At 37.7% G+C, this 21,834-nt stretch overlaps 1 protein-coding gene across 12 annotated transcripts in view; it reads right to left on the bottom strand.

Annotated features, from left to right (window-relative positions):
* The window catches only part of DLG1 (discs large MAGUK scaffold protein 1), a 118,007-nt gene that overhangs the window by 53,915 nt on the left and 42,258 nt on the right, over positions 1 to 21,834 (bottom strand). For 8 of the 12 annotated variants that reach the window (XM_039722250.1, XM_039722244.1, XM_039722242.1 and 5 more), the window contains exon 3: positions 2,337 to 2,429. The exons of the other annotated variants lie outside the window; for them this stretch is intronic. In XM_039722250.1, coding sequence (XP_039578184.1) covers positions 2,337 to 2,429 — 93 coding nt within the window. The remainder of the gene's footprint in view (positions 1 to 2,336; positions 2,430 to 21,834) is intronic. 12 annotated transcript variants of the gene reach the window in all.

Raw genomic sequence — 21,834 nt, 5'->3', positions numbered from 1 at the left:
AGACGTTCCTTTTTTTAATCTCCTAAGTGTGTGTGTGGTAATAATTTTAGGGATAGCTTAATAGGCTGCAAAAGAAGCCAGTATTAAACTCAAGCAAAGATAAAGTTAAGACCTGCAAAAACATGACAATTGCATTAACCTATTAATATTCTGCATTTTTGTTTCACGACAATGACAGCAGCATACTTCTGAAGGATTTATGATTTTTAAAAGCTACCACATCTAGGAAGTGATGACTCAAAAGTGCCTTTCAAAAGGCTGAGATGAATAATATTCCATCATTAGACAGGAGCCATCAATCTCCTATTAAGTGTCAGAAATTAAGCCTGTGTGATTTAATAAGAACTAAGATCAGGTGGGACCTACACAAGTTAACAGAGCAGACAATTAAAAGTAAGAGGAAACTAAAAGGATGACACATATGGCTGTCAATATGCAATCAAAAGCCTTTCTCACCTAGCAATTCTCAATAGAAGCATTGGCACATTTCATGCAGCAAAGACATTAAGCACTAGTTATTAATGTCACAATAAAAACCTCTGTCACAACAACACTATCCTTCAGAACCATTTTGTGCCACTAAGTTAAATTTCTTTTTCTGCTTCTGAGTGCAGGTTCTATTAAAGAGTCAGTAAATTAAAATCAAGATCCTGTACTAAAAACCCCAACCTATTATTCATCACAATAATTGTTAAGGTTACAATAAACATAGTTAAACCATATGTTTTTATGGTTTTTCTCAGAAGAAAGCAAGGTGTAATTGCTCAGTTCTTTTCACTCCATTTTGGTATGTATTTTTATTTAATATTAGGATTCTGTAACATCCAATTATATTCAACATACACAGTGCCAGCGAAAGCTGGTTCCCTATGATTTTTATTTTTGAGGTAGACAAGTGTTCTTATTTTCATGTTAAAAAAAAAAGACAACTAAAAGCAAAATTGCTGTTAGTAGGTGAGCTTTGGTGAACAATATGTTTAAGATACAAATCAGCTAACCAATGTAAAACCCCTTCTGTAAGTTAAATGATTGTCCCTAGCACTCCCATATTTATCCAAATTCTCCATCAAGCAGCAGCAATTTACCATCTTTTTCCATGATGAATGAAGAAAGCTGTGCCAGGCTTTCCAAAGGTACTATCTGGACAGGTTGCACTGACCTGTCCACCTCAAATCTTGATGTGGGCAGAATCCCCCTATTAGAAGGGAGTGTTTCTAAAACTAATTACATTTCTGGTCTGCCTGGTGGAAGAAGTGCAGGTGAGAGATTCAAATAAACACACATCTACTGGAAGCTGCACTATAGAACAGGCAACTGCAAAAAGCTTTGCTAATTATGGATTATGCAAAAAATAAAAACTCAAAGACAGAGATTACCACCTGTTGCAAGTTTAGTCAAGTAGCCTGAAAGTAAATTTAAGAAAAAAAAAATACTGATGTCCATACTACAAAAATTTTCAAGTAATATTCTGGATAGCTTAACTTCCTTTTAAAGTTAATAAATATCTGTCACTAAATGATTCAAAAAATTGATCCATTTTTTCAGAAGGTGTGCACTCATCATTTCAGATTTCTGCACTGAAAGTTACAGTAAAGTTACAAAAACTAAGAGCAGAATGACAATCTATTTGCAAAAATGTAACTGCTGGCTATCCTGGATTGTTCCATAGCTTGCCATGCTGAGGTCACATATTCCAAATTACATGGGAAATACTAACATTAACTCCTGTTACTGCCTTCACTCCTCTTGACAGGGTTTGGTTTTTGTTTTGGGGGGTGTGTGGATATTATGAGACCTAAAGGATGAGGGCTCAGAAGAGAAGCATTTTATGAGTCAAATATGTTAGGAAAGGAGAGGTAAAAAGATTTCTCTTATACTCTAAATGTCCCCCAAAACAGTAATACCAATAAATGGGTGGAGAACATGAGAAACACCATGCAAGCGCAACCAAAGAAAGACATGTATGAAGTATCTATAGGAGATGAGAAAACATTTTCTTTATAAATAAATCAAGCAATAACACTTAGTAGGGGTCAAATGGCTCTAAAGTTATGTGAACACAAAATATCCTATTGGTTCTTTCTATTCTTTAGGTTATTTTTTCTCTCGTTTTTCCACAACTTACTAGTCACTTCTATATGAAAATATAAATATTTCAATGTACTAAAAGCCGTCATAAAATGAACAAAAGTTAGGGTGAAATTCTAGTTAATTAACAGCTCACCTCAACACTGACTACAGAGTAGCAAAAGGCGTATTTCAACAAAGCAACAAAACAAATTAAAGAAATAAAAGTTAAACAAGTTTAATAAAACAAAACAAAACAGAATAAAAACCTGTGGTATGGTGGATGGGATGGTCTCAGCAGGGACTGGTGGGACAGGGATCACAGGGACAATGGGAGAAGAGGAAGGAACAGCTTCTGTGGGCTAAAAATCACCAACAAAATGTCAAAAATAAGGAAAACTAGAAAAACAGTTTCAAACAAACAAGACTCAAATGTAACAGCATAAACAACTATGAAGTAGCACATGGATTTGGAGCCTAACTACAATGCAGACAGTCCCTTGGAGCCACACGGCTCCTGGCAGCACCTTGCCAGCACTGCACTGAGGGTGAGGAACCCAAAGTAGCTGGACATGCCCAGGGGGTTATCTCATACACCAAGGCACTGCCCCTGCAGCACTGAGACTTTGGGGTCCACCAAAAAACCTGCTCAGGTCCATGAGCAGATTCAGGCCTTTTGTGGGCTGGTTTCACAACAGAACCCTTTCACCAATATAAAACACAGCGCAAAAGCAGGGAAATGATGGGCTGAAGTTAATAGCACTCAACAAAGCTAATATTCCTCTTTGATAAAGAGGAAAAAGCAGAAGTACTTTATGGTTTCTAAACTTAGCAAAAATCAAAGAAAACCTTTTAGTCATGGGTGGAAGGTGCTAAAACAGCTTCAATTTATCTCTCACAGATCTTCACACAAGTTTACCAAACATCTGTAGACTAGGACAATTTTGGTCTTAGGAATCTTCATTAAAATAATAACCAGGGAACTTTCTGACACTTAAGCTGCAAGGGAATAAGATTCAAAACAGCATTTTGAGCAAAACATTGACTCAAATATCTTTGAGATGTTCACATACTGGTTGTCAACAAGCTGTCAGCAACACAAACTGCTGGCAACCATCATCAACTGAACAGCAGATCAAAGCTCTTGCAATTCAGATGTACCAAGATATTCTCGTGATCTTTAAAAATAATGAAGCATAATGACAAAAGAATATACTAAATCCCAAAAGTGAACAAAACCCCCCAGAACATAAAAGAGTATTAAACGTTTTTAAAAGTTTGAGATATCTTAAAACACAAAGCAGCATACATCAACAGCAGCCACCAAGGGAAGGAAATAGCAAATAATGCTGTTTGCATTAAGAGTCCAAGAACAGCAACACATATTACATGTACATATGGTATTTATACAGGGTTTTTTCAACTCAAAGTCAATCTTCCCAAAATGAAAGCTGGTGAAAAACACTGCAATTACTGAAAGATGCAAGACCAAGATGTTTGGTATCTTGAGAGTTAATCCTAATGTCATTAAAGCATTCTTACATCTACAGACTAAAACACAATATTTAAAGTGCTTAAAAAGAGAAAGGTAGGGCAGAATCTAAATTGGTCTTGAAAAATATTAATATGCCCTTTGCAAAGGATGCAAAAATTAAATGCTCAGTGCAATAAACCTGTAGCTCCTGAAAGAACAACACAGGCTTTAGATGACAGATCAAAGTAAACAGCTCAAGCACCCATTTAGCCCTACCCATGCAAAATATAAGACACCCCTTTAAGTCTGCCTTGTTCCAAAGTAAGTGGGTTTTGTGTTTAACCCACACACTCCAAGTCCTTCAGTGAGGAAATACCAACTAATATGTAGGTAAATCAGAGCACCACGCACATCCTTAAGCCAGAAAATTCTGTAAAATTCAGCAAATTCTATTCTTAGTAAACAACAAAGAGATACACCTTGGAATGTAAAATTCAGCAAATTCTATAGTAAACAACAAAGAGATACACCTTGGAGAGCAAAAATCAAGCAAACTAAACTTTCCCCGCTTTCAAGAAATTACTGTAAACCCCCATATTGTATAAAGCGCAGCAACCTTCACTGGAAAACATGAGAGCAAGTATTCTTTTGGCAATCTTACTTCAATAATTGCTACTTTGATGTCTAGCAATAAAATACAAAAGAAAATTTAGTAAGAAATTAATGAGAAACAGCTGGGATAAAATCACAGAAAGAAAAAAATGCAACGTATTTCCTCCAGTATGCACAAAAACACACATCTCCAAACACACAGTGCAACACCTACCTTTCCTAAAGAGCAATTTGAGCACGAGCCATCAGACACCCAACCACTAGCAGCTTTTACTTTTGCTGTGCTTTTTGTAGGGCTCTTTTTTACACTGTCCCGTAGGTTTACAAATTTCCCTCTGTGCTTGGCAGCCACCGGCAGCGTGCAGGAGCTGAAAGGCGCCCGGGCGGCCGGAGCGCGCTGCGGGAGCCGCAGCGGCTGCTTGGGCTGCAGAGCAGCAGCTTCATGTGTTTCCATTCCAGAGCGCTTGAGCGTTCCCATCTCACCACCATGAGCACTCATCAAAGGCGCAACACTAAGAGTCCTTTTTGGGAAAAAAAAAAAAAACCAAACCAAAAATACCCCCCAAAACCACCCCAAATGGAAAAAAACCCACCACCAAACACCCAGCCAAAAACACCCAGCCAAACTATGGAGGGAAAATAAAATATTTCTTCCTGAGCAAGTTAAAAATATATTTCCTAGATTATGGTCATAGGAAGAAACCCTACATGCTCTACATTAGCTAGGTCTGCATGTTGTGTGCTCTCTCACTCTATTTAAAGAGCACCATTGAACCACCACACAACAGTCAATTTGCTGGGCACAAATAATCAATGCAATGCACAAATTATTGAATAGAGGGCAAAAGTCATCTGACTATTATAAAGAAGCTCCAAAGGTTATTTCTCCTAAAACCTCCTACAATCCCTTAATTTTTCTCCATTTTATCACCTCAAAACTTCTCCAAGGCTCACATCCAGAATTTTTTTTAATCCTTCTGCTGTTCTGAATGCTTCTTGGGGCAGAAAATTAATGAATTTACAAGCAGTTTGTGACAGACAGTATATGAATTGTAAATGGGCAGATACATTGCACAAGTTTCAACATTAAAATGTCAAGGAAAATAAAATTTTTAATACCGTAATAATAACAAGAATTACTTTGTCTAAATAATTTTAAGAGTTGTATATTTCCTTGAAATGCAGCAGCACCATGAAACCACAACCTTCAGGCACACACTGTTTAAAATATATATTTTCTAATTTAAGATATTTAAATGAATATTTAAATGAGTTTTTTGTTATTCTTTCAATTATTAATGCTAAGGATGCATGATCTCTATATTACATTTTTATTCCAATATTCAAAACAGAAAAAGCTTCAAAATTAATCCTTCCCCCATTTCCCCCCAAAAGTACAAAAGGGGGAAACAGCTTGATTTTATCACATTGTTGAATATTTAACTTTAGCAGCCTATTTTAAATCCTATAAAAAGGGAAGGATCAAAGGTGATTTCCCAGCTTCTATATGAAAATTGACAGCTAAATACACTTATATTCCCAGCCTTACAGAGGGAAGAAGTGGGCTCAAACCAGTGGCCACAGAGTCTTCTCAGCAGGTACACACATCCAGCATCTGCCCAGCATGCACCACCTGCCTCTTGCCCAGTGGGTCTGTTCCAGGAATATGCTGTGGATGTGGATTTCTGGTGCTGGGTATGATCAGAATGAAGGACACCAGCCCACAGGAAACAACTTGATTAGGTCATCTGTACTGTATTTAGTTAACATGGAGAGGTTTCATCAGTTCACAGCATTAAAACATGGTTATTCTCCATCTCACATTACACCTTCCTGCAGCAAATGTGAATATTTAAGTTATGAGACAGCAGAATTTTTACATGCAGAATAAAAGAACAGACATACAGACCTAAGTACAAACATTTCCAGTTATTTTTAGCATGAATATTAAGAGATAAATAGGTACTGACAGATGCTTCTCTAATCACCAAGAGCTGCCATGTCTCATCTTCTGTCCAGAAGGGATGTAATCAAGAGCTGCCAAACGTTTCATTAATTCAATATCCATAACACAGAGACAGAAATGTTTCTGGCCAGTGACATGAAACCAGAAATGTGTTGGCCATACCAACATTCTCAGACTTGTGCAGGCACACAGCAGGGATGTATTTGGCCTGTGAAGAATTCAGGAGCTGGAGGACTGGATCCCCCTGACACATTTGGGCAGGTGCACCCAGGCTGTTCTGTTCCAGAGAGCCCAGGAGCTGTGGGTTTTGATACTGAAGGGCAAAAGCAGAGATGATGATAAGCATGTTGTGAATGTGCAAGGTAAATAGCTCAAAACCAGCACATCATAACTTCTTCTCCTTTGAGAAATATCCACAGATGCATTAATACTGAGCAGCTCTCAGGTACACTCTTCAGCCTGCAGGGATTACTGGGATGGAGCTGAAGGCCCTGTATCAGTATCCTCTTTGGCAACAGCCTGCTAAATGGCAGCTTTTTTAGACCACAAACATTTCTTTTCCAGAGATATTCAAGACTGCTTGAGGTTTAGCAGGATGCATTTATACCATCCATCTTACTTCCATATCAGTACCCAGCATGACATTGTCTAATTACTATTAGACAATATGAATGTCTATTACATTAAAATGTAGAAAAGAAGCAGAAGAGGAGCTTGGGGTATAAGGCTTTTGTCTTGCATACATAATAAATCCCAAAATACATGATGTTCCAGCTTCAAAAGGAACATTTTATTCCTGGAGACATCAACTTTGTTGAAAACACATAGACCAAGTAGCATGTTGACTAAACGAAAATAAATTAGCTTTTAAGAGTGCTAAGAAAGAAAATTAAGGGCAAGGGGAAGAGATGCTGAATACCACATTCTTGGAAACTCAGCTGTCTGGCTTCCTATATTCTCCTCCAAGCAGAAAAGGGGAAGACAATGCAAAAGACGAGGCAAAGGAATTCACATATCTGTAATGTGCTTTCAGACCTTTTGATTTCAGTGTAAAAGAAGGAACATTATGCAGCAGAAAACTGCTAAGGGCATGATTTTTTTTCCTCGCAGTCATCATGCCTTTGGTCCCTGAGGTGATATCAATAAGGTATCAACAATGAAAAGAAAACAAAAACTTGAAGGCAATTGTAGTTCCAAAAGCAACGGTCCAAGCACCAAAACACAGTCAAGGTACAAGAGGTATAGGCAAAATACCTAATCCATGCTGCATAGTGTGCCTTGAGACTCTCCAGTGAAAAAGCTCAGGCTGCATTGAAATTTCAGTGGTATGCCAGTATAGAAAGTGACTACAGCTTAATCAAAGCATAGTAATGCTTATATAGAACAACCATGGTGTAAACAAAATGAAAATATAAAGAAAAACACAAGAAAAGGAAGAGAAGATGAGAAGAATGTTATTAAAAGAGATTAATCAGATATTTGAGAGATATGGGGATCTCTCAATTTGAATTATATTCTCATGGGAGGAAAGGCAGAGTCTGCCTTGGAGTCACACTGGTAGAATAAAAAAACTCTTGCGGATGCCTTGAGAGGCTGCCTGGGACAGAGGCTAGACAGTGTTAGAGGAATAAAGCAGGCATTTATTGAAAGGCCTTCTAAGGATACACCTTGGGCAGTACAAGAGCCTGGCCGAGGCTACACCCAAGATGGACGAGGGTCACAAGTTTTCACACTTTTGTAAGTTTTGGTCCATTTCCATAGTGCCGTTAACTGTCCAGTTACAGCTTCAGGTTATGCAGTCCCATCCTCCCAGTTTGCTCTCATCTCCCTGTTTACACTTTTTGGGAATGAAGCTGAAATGGTGTCCTTGGTTCTCAGGCTGGATGGAAAAGGATTGTTTTGTCTGACTAAACCCTGAAGAGAACTTGCTAACACTTTATATGAAGTTCAGAGTTATAGACAAATGCAGTACAAAATCTGAAATACATGAAAGCTAAAACTTAAGACGTCATTGCAAAGCAGTGGGACACATGCACAACCCAAAGCCAGAAAATGCAGTTGTGTAACTGAAGCTGCACAGGTTTGGCAGATCATCTTTTGACTGCAGAAAGCCAGTGTTCTCCAGAGACTGCTTTAATTACTAGCATGAGCTGCTCTACTTTAATATCAAGTGCTAAGTGATTTTTCATAACCAGAGGGGGTTCAGGATCAGGTTGTGCTTTCATATTAAATACCAACTCTGAACAATTTGTTGCTAACACAAAGCTGAATCATCAATATTTTATTCGTTAAATTACTGCATCAAATATACAGTGCACACTTTGCAGCAATCTGTTAAAAGTACCAGCAATCTTCTATAAGTAGTTTTTCTTCAAGAATCATTTTCTTTCCACATTCTCTACCACCCACTCAACAGCTGAGTAACAACAATACTCATAGAAAGGGAAAATAATCCTAATATTTCACCAGCAATGTCTTCTGCAAAGGTCTTTTTTAAAGCTTTGATCACCAACTTTCATGACTTCAAAAAGCAATTCTAATGGCCAGAAGAATACTCCAAAAATAATTTCGTACTTCACCCCTCCCACTGCCTTCAAGCAGATACTACAAAATCAGTAACTTCTGTTAATGTGACTTGACTGATGAAAACAAGTCCATATTCATCATCTCTTCTTGAAAGTAGGAAATAAAATATCTCCCAAAGTGCACAAAAATTTAAAAGCAGTAAGAAACAATTTTGATCCAATACACACTGACAAAGCTGACTTTAAAAGGCATAGATTCTTTCTAGAGATATATAGGTTAAGGTCCGGCAGTGCAGTTTTGTATCTTTTTTCTGAACTACATCCTAGAATGCCACAGGACATGTCACTAGTGAAGTGTGCTATTTTCAGAACTTTGCATCCATCTTCCTCAAAACCACAAAAGTCAATACCCATCTCAACATACCTTCAGGGATTTATAGACTGTTTCATGGAGTCTGACAGTGACAAGAACAAAGCACAACTGCCACTCATCCTCATTCCCAATCCGTGCTATCCAAGTGTGCTGCCCAGAGGATCTAACTGAACACACAGCTAGCACTAAACCCATGCACCACCTCTCTCCTATTGCTCCCTAAGTCAGTGCCAGCCTGTGGCCTTGGCAGGTCCTCAGTGCCACGATGTCAGTGACTTGCGCTGTTAAGCTGTAAATTTAAAGACATGCATATTTTTACTGAGTGTATTTCTGCACTACTTTAAACAAAATGTAGCTTCAAGAGCATTTGAAAATTAAACATAGCACACATACTTTCCTACAGCTCCAACTCTGGAGTTCCAAAGAAATCAAATCAAAACTACCAAGTTTCACAAGAACTAAAACCATGTAGAACTATCTGAACAAAAGCAATCATGTTGCAAGTCAAGTATTGAAGAATGCATCTGAATTTTGAGAACTGCACAGACACAAGCCCTAACTCAGGCCAGGCAGGAGTCCTGTCATTGTTGATAAGCCAGTGTAGAGAGCAAAATATGCTGAATACACAGAATGGGAAGCAGAACTGCCAAACAAGACAATACCACTAACAGAAGAACAATTCACTATTACCTGACCAGGGAAATTATAAGATTAATCAGGATGGCACCAACCCATGGATTAAGCCTTCCTAACATTCTGCACTGATGCAAAGATAACTTTGGGTTTCTGATTTGTGTTACTGACTCCTGCCCCTTTCTTGTACCTTGCCATGACAGAGCAAAGACTGATTACCATGGTGTCCCAAGAATGAAAGAATAAAACCCCTAGACCTACACCTGGATGATACCCAGGTCTCTCCCAAGAGAGTTTGGACAGAAAGCACAGCAACAAAGAAGCTGAGTCTGAAGCTGGTCAGGGTCTGCCTACATAAGGAGGGGTAAGTTAGTACACAATGGTTTAACAATGAGATTTTGAGGACAGGCAAGTTCACCTTGGAGATGTAACATCAGTTCAAGTAAGTACTGTAATGAAGTTATGAAAGGTTTTTGGATCCCTGAAAAGACATACCCACCCAGACCTTGTGGATTAAAAGGACTAGTCTGAATGCCTGTGACATAACCTTGGTTCTCACCTTTTTCAGAGTGAACCACAGCTCCTGAAAATCTTATCTATGTGAGAAGAGTATTTTAAAGACATAACATTAGCATATTAAATATTCTAAACTGTAGGGGTTATGAGGTTGCTTGATTTTGTGGTGTTGGGTTTTTTTTAACTCAGTCAACAAATTGATTCTCTAACCTAGTTTCCTCCTCAAACCCCACAGCATTTTACAATGAACTCAAATGAACTTAAAACTCTGAACTAAAAATATAAATAAATAGCTTTGAAGGGGGAAAACAAAGACAGCAGAATATCAGTAAAATCACAGATGGCGAGCATGACCTGAACTGATTTGAAGACAAACACAGTGTGTATTTACTCTTTCAATTCTTCACTGCAATCTTTATCTACAAAAACAGCCTAGGAACAATGTGCACCACAGTTAACCAAGCCAAACTAAAGCAGCACTGACAGACTCTTACGTGCTGAGGCAGACTGTAGCAAAACTAGAGTTTTGTGTATGAGACAAATGAACAACCACAAGGCAGAAACTGGCAACCTGGACCTACAAAACTATTACCAATGCTACCACACAGTATCTTATAGTTGCTCAATGAGTAAAATTTTCAGATGCTAAGAATCTCATGCAAATACAAACAACAGCCTCAAAAGAACAAAAGTTGCAGCAACCAACCTGTTCTCTCCCTGCTAAGATCAAAAACTGGACTCTTGAAGCCTTGCCTTTGAGGTGAGGTATTCAGAAGGACTTTGCTCAAATTAATTTGTCCTGTCACATCTCTCAGGGACTGAGTTTAATCTCAGTCATACTCCAGATCCATAACATAAAACATGTACACAAAGTCAATATTACTTTTAATAAAACTAACTTGTGACTTTTGTTTTTTCAAATACTAAGCAAAAGTCCAATACTGAACCCTTTGCAGCAGGTCAATCATCTGTATTCACCAAGCAACTCAACACTCTCAGCTCAAAGCAGAATTGCAAGGCTCCTCATTAAATTCATAAGTGCTATTGAGAATGAATTTAATGCATTTAATTTGCAACTTAAAGCAAGACCTAGAAAGCTCCTTTTAAATAAGATCAGCCTTAAGAATAATAGCTTTCATTATAATGCTAATGTATCCACAAAGAAGCCCAAGCAGGGTTTTAGCATCTGAAAGAGCCAAGACAAAGAAAAAACATATTCTAAGACTTTATTATAGAAAAATAATAGCAGCTCTCAGGTGTCAATATTTTAGTTTTTGATATTCACAGTAGAAAGGGTATGCTGTGCTAGGAAACTGAGATGTGACGAACTGTTCACTCCTAGGAACGTTATTAAATCAAAATACAATGTGTTAAAGACTGGGTAGTGTTTACCTGTTTCTCAGAACACATAATTTGCAATAATTTTTCTATTATTCAGGAAATAAGTAAACCTAGACAGAATGCCTGTTCTGTTATTTCTAGTTAATTTAAATATCAAAGAAGTCCTATACCTATCTAGCTCTGATACTGAAAAGTGATCTCACTCAATACTAGAAACCTATCAATTACTTGTCAAACTATCACACTACTCTTCTCCAAAAGTTAAAAAAAAACTTAATTAATTAGACTGTTTTTAAATTGAGTAAATCTTCAAGAACCATTATTCATAACACATGGAAACTTTGCACATGAATGTTATCTTATCTAAAGTATAATATATAATCTATAATATGGTTGAAATTTCGAATTCTTCATTACAAAAAACGTCTGTAGAAAGGACTAAGACAAGGGGTTTGACTTCTAAATATACAATTCAGGAAAAGCAAAACAGGATTAATTAGACCCTCAGGAGTCCCAACTATTGCAAGAAAATTGTGCAATTTCCTTTTTTATAATCTCTAAAACCAACAACACTACACAACACATTTCTACTAATGTTTGAAGTCCTTAAACACTGAGAGGCTAAGAGACATCAATTAAGTCTTTCAACAGTTTAAAGGAAAAAAGGAAGTGAGGTTATGGCCTGCATTTGTTCACCTCCCCACCACAATTACTGAAAGCACGCACTTTCCTGTATCCTCAGAACAAGAAGATACCAACCTTTAGCCACACTCTTATAACCTTGCTGAGGCCATGAGTGGAGTTCTGAGGTTCAGGCTGCCTTTGACAAGTGATGCTCCAAACTTTCCACTCCCAGGCCACTGTCCAAGCTGCTCCTTGCCAAGATTCTCTAACCTGGCCTAGTCCCTGTCTGCCTCTATGGAGTAAGGAACTAAAATAAAACAGAGGCAACAACAGAACAGAAAAGACAAATCTGACTCCTCAATCCAAGGGAAGGCTATTTCCTTTAAAAATACACTGAATTCTCTTTCCAACACTGTTTTGCATTTAAAAAAACTTTGAACAAAATGCAGAAGAACAGTTCCCATAACCCCAACTCTCCTCCCCTTCATTAGGCTACAAACAAGCAGAAACTGCTCTTTGACTGTTGAATCCTTGCCACTAAAAGAATGCAGTCCAAGCTCATGAAAACTCATGGATTCGGCATTATTAAACACACAAGTCACCTTCAGCTCTGGAATCCCTATACTGGAATAGGCAGAAATCTCTGAAAGCCCTCAGAGGAAATATCACAGCTCTTTGGCCTGGGTTTGTCCTCTTCCCCAACCCTCTGCTCTGGCTGCTGCTGGAATCAGAGCACCAGCTTGACAGACATGCCAGTAGTTTTCTTCTGCAGTTTTTCTTTTCCCAAGAGCAAAAAAACAAGTAGAAAATTGTATTTTACAGTGCATTCTACTTCATCTGATTATGGTTGCTGAAGTTGAAGGATAAAAGTTGATAAAAATTGAACACTGCAACAAAGGTAAAAATGAGCAGGTGAAGAAATAGGCTGAAACAAGAGAAAAATTAACACTGAAAATTATGAAAGAAGTGAACTAACTGATAGGCAAAAGCAAATTAAGTGGTTATGCTATGAATATATAACTACTTACTTGCTTTGAATTTCAAGAACCAGAAAACAAAATGTATCGTTTTGTGCTGGTTTCTGAGGCTCAAAGCCAAATTAGCAATTGTCAATTAAGTTTTTCAAGTCCTTCATTAATTGAATTTAAGTGACAGCAGTGATGTATGGTATAAAAATTAACACCAGACAAAACCCAACTTGCCAGCACTCCTGCCATTTCCCAACTGCACCAGAACACAAGATGAACCATCTGTGGTTCCAAGATGGGCAGCATTGTGTCTACTGCACATAGGAAAAAAACTGTATAGCAAAAAAAAAAAACCCAAGAATATTTCTAATCCAGAAATGCCTTAGGGCAGCAGCTGGGAATTTACCTGTTACTTGTATCATTAATCACATTCTCTGAGACTATTAATTTAACCATTAGTCCTTTCCAGATACATTTCAAGATTAATTCCTGCCACTCTGATCATCTCATGACTGACGCATCACTCAGGGGATGAATCTATCAGGTTGCATTTCCTTATGAGACCTGGAGATTTCTAGCCCAGGTGATCATGATTGCTGAGTGACATTAAAGACCAGAAATTGAGATTCTATTCCCCGCATTTTACTTGCACTCTTGCCAGGCTTCCAAACATCCTCGAGACATTTATTCTCATTCTTTTTTCTCCCTAGTGTAATTTATTCAATAACATCAAATAGCACAGTGCACTACAGAGAGAGATAAATTATTCTGATAGCTCACACAACCAAAAGTTGCTATACTGGATGAGAGCAAAGGCCCAACTGGTCAAGAGTCTTACCAGCAGTAAAAACTGACAGATGGGCACCTAGGAATTAGACATATGCCCAGTAATTTCCCCAGAAAACCATTTCAGAACCTGACAGTCAAGGGCTTCCTGAGCCACTCTCTGTAACAGCTTCATGCCACCTGCTCTTTGCAAATCCATTTAACTCTGCTTTTAGGTAATTTTCTTTTTGAGCCTTCAAAAAGAGCATTTTATCCACAGTGTCAGTTGTGTCAGTGCCTTTCACAACTTTGGAGGAAATTTTACTGGACAGATTTAAAATTAGGTATCTATTGCAGAATTTGTACTTGAGAACCCTCTTAACTTCATTTTCATTTTTTATCTTTATCATATTTTCCCTCAGACTTTTTTTTTCTGTTTTAAGTTATCTATCCTTATAGATGACTAGATTGTTCCTTCATTTTCATTTTTTATCTTTATCATATTTTCGCTCAGACTTTTTTTTCTGGTTTATTTTTAAGTTATCTATCCTTATAGATAACTAGATTGTTCCTCTTGATGCTTTGTTACTCTTTTCCTTTTTTTACTTATGCTATATCCTTTCTAAGACAAGGAAAACAGAAGCCCCCCAAAATTAGAATTATACAAAATAAATATACTTAGATAATTTTTAATGTTATTTGCTCCTACCTCTTTGATAATACCCAACATTTCATTTACCTTTTTTATTACTGCATGGTACTACGGTGACATTTTCATACAATTATCAGTGATAACTCCAAAGTCTCTTTCTGGAATTGAAATACTTCATTCGTAGCCTATCATATCCCTTTTATCTCATAGCACCATTAATTTTAACATATTTTTATGCAAGAACCATAGTATTCAAAGACTTCTGTAATTATAAAAACATTCTGACAACGACATGTTCCCATGTAGATTTTGATCTAGATGGTCTCTGTTTTTAAAGATGTCTGGATGATCTGCAAGTCCTTCTTTTCCCATTATAGAAAGAAACTGACTTGTCTTAAGAATACCTGTTTATCCCTCTGCCTGTCAATTATTTTGTAATAATACAGAATTTCCCAAAGTTCATACAACAAGGAAATCAGACTGCTTAGGTGCAGTCTAAGAAAGTACAGCTTTCCTCCTGTTTAAAAGAGAATCATGTGTGCCTCTTCAAAATTTTTGTTCCAGTAACTAAAACATTTTAAACAAAAGGGTCACATGGAACATAACAGACAATTCAGTCATATTAAATGCAAGTTTCATAAGAAATCCTGAATAAATGTCATCTCCTATTGATCGTGTGCCTCTTACCACATTAATCTAAGTTCTATTGGCACCTGAATCTTATTATTTTTTCATACAGTAAAATGAGTAATAGGAAATACTCTGAGCTGAAAGCTGGGACTGCCCTAGCTAGTTTTCTGCTTGGAGATAGGCATCTACCTTGGCATTCCACACCTATCTGGGAATATGGTTTTAGTCTGTACTATCACCACCTTCATCAGCAGTACTTCATGGTCACTTTGCATAGCACTTGATTTAGCATCTAACTACAAGTGCTGCTCTGTAACGAGGTTTAATGTGCTCAAAGTCTAAAAGGCTTTTCCGTACACAGAATATTCCCTGCATTTCTCTTTTTAAATTACAGCATTAAAAGGGAAATTAAAAGCAGTAGCAAAGAAGTGCAACAAAAAGAGGGATTTTTAAAAATCTATAAATTGCTTTCCAGGAGTTTTTAGCTTCCAAAGAGCAGTTTAAAGCCATTATATTAGAAGATGGATCAGAGATTATGATGTATTTTGACATTCTCAAGTAGAATCTTTATATGTCATTATACTTTTTACATAGGAAATACTAATTTATTACCCTGATTTGCCAACTACAACATGTCCCACTAATCTTCCAAAATGTTTATTATATTAGAACCCATCTTCAAAATTGAGATTTCTATCTGACTTGGAAAACAGAAGCCTTTTTCTACTAAATAAACAAGCTTTCTAGTTTCTGAAATCAATCCCTACATATTTATATTCTGTGACTACACCATCTTCTGACTTTCCTTCAGATGAACTAAGCAGAGGTTCTTGAGTTTTCATTATAAAGCAGGTGCTTGTGAATATAATCTACAGTTATAGAACACTTTTCTGAACACTCCAATCACTTATCATGATTTTAGACTGATTACCCTATACCCTACAGAGAGAATCCAGAGCTCCTTCTCTCTCCACTGGGAAAGCTGACTCCCTTCTCACCTGCTACATCACACTGGCTATTCAGATACAGTTAGTTACCTAAGAAAAATAAGTACTATTTACTTAGTAAAATAAATTAGCTTTGAAGTAGAACTGTACCCCAGCAGCACAAGCAATCTTTACTCCCCTCCCTACTTCGTTATGAAAGGCAAACATTACTACCTGGGAGCAACGGAGCACAGGCTCCTCAAGTGACTTCTGCAGGCATCAGTCTTAGAGAAACAGTTTTAAATAAGCAAATACACACTGTGAAGCAGCTCTGATAAAGAGAATAAAAGACCAGAAGCCAGCAGACTCATCCAAAAGATTCCCACGGCACAGCAGGTTCCAGGAAGTACCACACAAAGCAGTGGGAAGAAAGTGAAGATTCCATCATCAATAAAAACTCCTGTATTATACCTGCATCCCATAAAATGTCTGAACTCCTATTTAGAAGACTGACACAGCTGCATAGATTGTAGAATCCAGTAACAACAATAATACTAACTTCCATACAGCTTAAAAAATGTTGGCAACTTACAAAACAACCCAAAACTTAAGCAGATTACAAGGACATGGAAAAAAATTAATAGGCAATTCTATTTTACCAATGATCTAGTATAGCTTAAACTATTTTATCCTGATTTTTTCGTTTTATTTCCCTATGAAAAGTATGCATAAGGTGATCTGATTTTAAGGAAATCATTACTTAAATGTATCATTTCCAAAAAGACTGTTGCAAGGGACAAGAATATACAAAGCAAACACTGTAATAGAGCAATAGACTGAAAATTCATAAATGCCAAGATCAGCTTACAAGAGACAAAATGAGTCATAAATGTCTGTTGTCTGTCTGGAGAACACATCAGCTCAACTACATCCTAATGTGCAGTTAAACACCAACAAAAAGAGAAGGGCAGCAAATGCACAACAGAAACAAGCTGTAGAGCAAGGCTGATGTATTAGACAAGTGGGTTATAGGCAATGAGATGAAATTCAATACTGACAACAAGTCACATGGAACAGCAATAAACGGCACAGAGACACCCTGAGGAATACCAAACTGGAAAACAAGCCCACAAGTGCTTTGGTTGGTGGCAAAGGTTTTTTCTAAATGATACAAGATAGAAGGGAATCCTACTTTCAGGGAATTCTTTCAGTCTTTCCAAGTCTGCTCTTTTGATATTGAATCTTGTGCGTGCAGCCACAAAAACTGAGTACATGGAAGGTGGCCTTAGGTCTTTCAAAAGGCAAGTGTCAGAACTGCACCAGTTTGGGCATCTTTGACAGTTTCTTAGGGAATGAACCATCACGTGGTCAGATGGCCAGGCTGGTCAAGTGGAGATTAGAACTTTAACAACTTGAGCATCTACAGCAGCAGTTTCCAGCAGGTAATGTTGGCAAACCTTAATGAGTCACAAGAAAACTCCTGGGGCTCAGGAGAGTCAGAAAGCACTATTGGTTTGTCTTGGAGTCCAAGCAGATCCTGGAAGAAACTCAAACTAGTAGCAAGAAGTGACTACTTAAGAGGTCGGTGGATGATCCCAAGTAAACAAAGGTATAGTTTAAAAGATATTGCAGCTGAGTATATCAAAGATTAGGCAATATTTTTTCTCTTTTTTTTCATGACAAACTATTTTTAGGGAGAACATTGATGTAATTAATTTTGACCTGTATAGAATTGACTGTTGCTAATGCTATTTTGGGAAAGACCAGAAAAAGCAGATCCTCAAAAGGATTCAGGGACGACTCACTATGTGGTGTGGTATTAACAAGTTGTCAAGTCTCAGTACTAAATTTGGCCTCTGTATAACATTTTCTGAGCTTCCATGACAAACAGCAAAAGGTTACCAGCCTTTGCTGTAAAACAGGAGTGCTCCTATCCATTCTCTAAGGAATAAAATGGAGGAACAGTGCCAACTGATCAGAAGGATTTCTCCTGAATTCCAACTGGAGAAAGCTGTAGAGCATTCTTGAAATCATCTATGGAACTATGCAATCTTCACTTGAATTAAATTTGGAAAGACATTTTAGAAACAGCTTTAAAGGAAGCATCCTTCCTTATGGGAGGAATGCATCCACTGGGAGCCCTCTGCTACAGAGCCATTACATGATAAGCAAAATGTGAATTATGTGGTTATACCAATAAACAAGAATGAGGCACTTCATTTCAATTGCACATGAGGAGGTTGATGTTTTTCTTGCATTGTCATCTTTTGTAGATCTGTCAAAGTAATTCAAAATTGAACTATACTGGAAATGCTTCACAGTAGGATTATGCTTGAAGTTTAATAATCAGCAGCATGTTGAAATTAGTTTGAATTCTCTCCCAGGGAGAGGAGTGATGGACACATTCTTCACTCAGGCTATCATGCCCATGTTAAAAAAGAAAAAAAAAAGGAAAAAATAAGGGAGTTCAGGAGCCTAAATGCTTCATTGAAAATTTTTAAGTAATTGTTATTCATCAGGAGAAATTTAAATTCCTTTTTCGATTTGGAAAACAGATAAAAGAAGTGGTCCCAGCAGAAGTTTTAGGAAAAAGAAACAAATCCTTCTCAAAAGATACTGCATAGCTGGTGTGCACATGCAGATTTCAATTTCTCTTGTTTAACAAAACAATTTCTCTCCTTGATTACTATAAATCTCAGGAATGCTGTGGACACAGCGTTTACCAGGACTCTGAGCTGGGTCTAAACTAGAAGTCTTAAATTGCGCAGCAGGATACCATGTCAGCTCCCAAACATGGATACAGAGATCATTCTAAGAGACAAGGTCATGTTTTCTAAAAACATCTAAGAAGCTTCAGTTGAGCTATAGTCTTCAAAGTAAACGAAATATCCTGCCCATCTTAATCATAATTGAGAGTGCTCTTGATGTTGTGGACCAAAATAGAAGAACAGGAAGAAGACTATTTTCACTTTAGATTCAGTGGCTCTGTCAGACAGTAATTTAGTTAATAATTGTATTAGCTGAAACATGTACAGAGGCTTTGGCAGCAAAACAGAAATGCTATACTACAGGAGCCATGCTAGAGCTGTTCAGCAAGCTGACAGCTGGTGAAAGACAGACTAGCCTGTATTTGACTTTCAAAACACTTTGTCGATCAATACAAGCCTCAACTGTGAGGGCAACTATCACAATATAAAATAAATTAGGAAAGTTATATAACAGCCCTAAAGAGTCCTACCTTTTTCACAGGCTTCCATGCACTGGGCTTCACACAGCAAGACCTTGTTAGTCCACCTGAGTTATTAGCTGAAGACAATGGATTAAGAGGGGATCCAGTGTCTGCCTTGGCTGAAGATTCAGACTCTTGAGCACAGTGCAGGCAGAAAGCCCCAGCAGTAGCAGCAGCAGAACTCCAAAAGCAAAAAATTCTGTGTCTCTTTCTTTGTTTACCAGATTTCTGACTCATTATGGAAAAAGTAATTTTCTTGAGATACAATGCAACAGAAATATGAAGAAATTATGTTACCAACTCTGAGCGAGAGGGAGCTGGGAGAGACCAGGAAAGAGAAGGTGGAACGCAAACCCCTCTGGCAGGAAGCAGTGCCTGCAGGGAGCTGGAGCACAGCTCAGTTCTTATCACCACTCCCTCAGTTCTTATCAGCACTGCCGTGCTGCAGGTGATTAGCTGAGGTAACAACCTGCACATGCCAGCACTGCAGTCACACGCAGGGCTTGGAGGGAAGCAGCACAGCCCATCCCTGCACAGGCCTGAGCAGAAGGGGACCACTGCCCACAGCAGGGATCCAGCAGGATGCTGACAAAGTCTGCATGGCTTTACATGGCTCATGCCAGATATTCCTAAAATTTATTGATACTATTATGATTTTAAAATTGCCTATCTCTAAAATGTCAAGCAAATTTCAGAGTCTTGAGAAGTTTTCATCTCTAGTGTACACAGAAAATGTTTACAAAATGAACCAAAGGTTCCAGAGAAACTCCTTTGATGCTTTGGTTAAACTACCAAGAACTTCCTGCTTTTTGGCCTATTGATTGGAACACATATTAATGCATTTCTCTTGCAGAATAAATTCACACCGCTTTTATCACTGCTACAATGCCATCTTACAGAAAATGCAACCACTGGCAGAATTAATTTGTAAAATAAACTCCTGTTTTTACAATTGTGTGATTTTACACAGCTTAAAATCAAGAATATGAAGGAAACTTAGTACAATAAAACTCATGCTTCAGTTTCAGAAGGTGCATTGTTATAGAGAAAATCATCCAAAGCACGTATTCAAAACTGCTTTCTCTTGCATTCATCACAGTATTAGCAACAACAATATATAAATACTTCAATATACATCAAAATACAGGAAGGATAATAACATTCTTAGGGCAATAATGATATTGCCCTAAGAAATCAGTTTTTCAAGAAGTACAGTAAAAGAGGGATTAGGGTAGAGACCTGACTTTTTTTTAATCATTATCTTCTTAACTGCCTTATAACACCTCTGTGTCGTGTGATTGGACATAGCATTTTGTACGTGCTAGAACTATGTCCATAATACTCCAATGACTCTGAGAGCAATAATCTAGGACTAATGACACAGTAAAACTTTTATCAAGATCTTAAAAGGAAGATACACTAAGTCAAGAAATGACTGGGCTCAAACAACTCACAAAAGCAGTTGATAAGCTCTGAAATTTAAAATTCAGTTTTTTAAATGGCTAAGTGGATTTAGTATGATTTTTCTGTCCTCATCCTTTTCACCTTACCTAAAAAGAGGTCCTAGAAATAGAAGTAAAAATGAGCACAGGATATTCAAGGAGCTAAACAATTTCTCAGTATCACATGCTGCAAGTGTATGCTCAGTTACACGCTAAGAAAAGCCTCAGTGATTGCTGTTAGAACCAGTTTAATGACATGTGTCACTTTCTGCATTTGTAGCACACCACGGGCCAAATACCGACAGTTAAAATGCTTTCTGAGACATGATAGCTGGATTGACTGGCAAGAACAGGGGCTTCTCAGAGCTCTGGAAAGAGTTCAGAGAAAAAGCAGTCATCTTGATACAGGTATCATCCTTGATGCACTGTGCATATGCCTTGTTAGCACTTCAAATCACCAGTATTTGTCATTTGCATAATGGTATATTTACTAAGCTCATGGCACAGTTATTCACCCTTGTGACAGTATAAATTTGTTGTATGCTTGGTTTTACTGTTACCTGCCATTTTATACCACAAATTTGGCTTTTATTAAAGAAATTTTAAAATTTGCTGACAAAAATTGATATATCAGCTCCTAATCAAATTCCTTAATTCTTCTATTTGAGTGATTAACACAACATCACAGAGAATGAGAAGGAAGAAACAATAAAGGCCGTGAATTCCTGAACATGTTAAATCTGCTTCCAGGACTCATAAAGAAGTCTGGTGTGGTCAGCTGGGCACCAATCATTTGGGCATAAACCAAGGGATACTACAGCAAAAAGCAGTGCTACCATACCCATCAACTTCAGCCTTGCTTCTTTAGGATACAAGACCCTAGTCAAAAAATATCCTACCTCAAAATCCAAAGTCCTCTCACCACCTTGCAGGGGTGAGGGTGACCCAAGCAGGTCCCAGAGAAGGACAGGCATGTCCCACCTCCAGGAGTCGTTTCTCTTCTACTGCAGATGGAGGGAACTAAGCCAGTATGACCAATTTATGCCATCCAAGAAAGCCAAACAAATGAAGGGACAGCTAAAACTGGGGGC

This window comes from Passer montanus, unplaced genomic scaffold, assembly GCF_014805655.1.
Source record: "Passer montanus isolate IOZ18808 unplaced genomic scaffold, ASM1480565v1 scaffold48, whole genome shotgun sequence".
Taxonomy (NCBI): Eukaryota; Metazoa; Chordata; class Aves; order Passeriformes; family Passeridae; genus Passer; species Passer montanus.
Note: the sequence above shows the minus strand (reverse complement) of the source record. Positions and strands in the feature narration are given on the sequence as shown.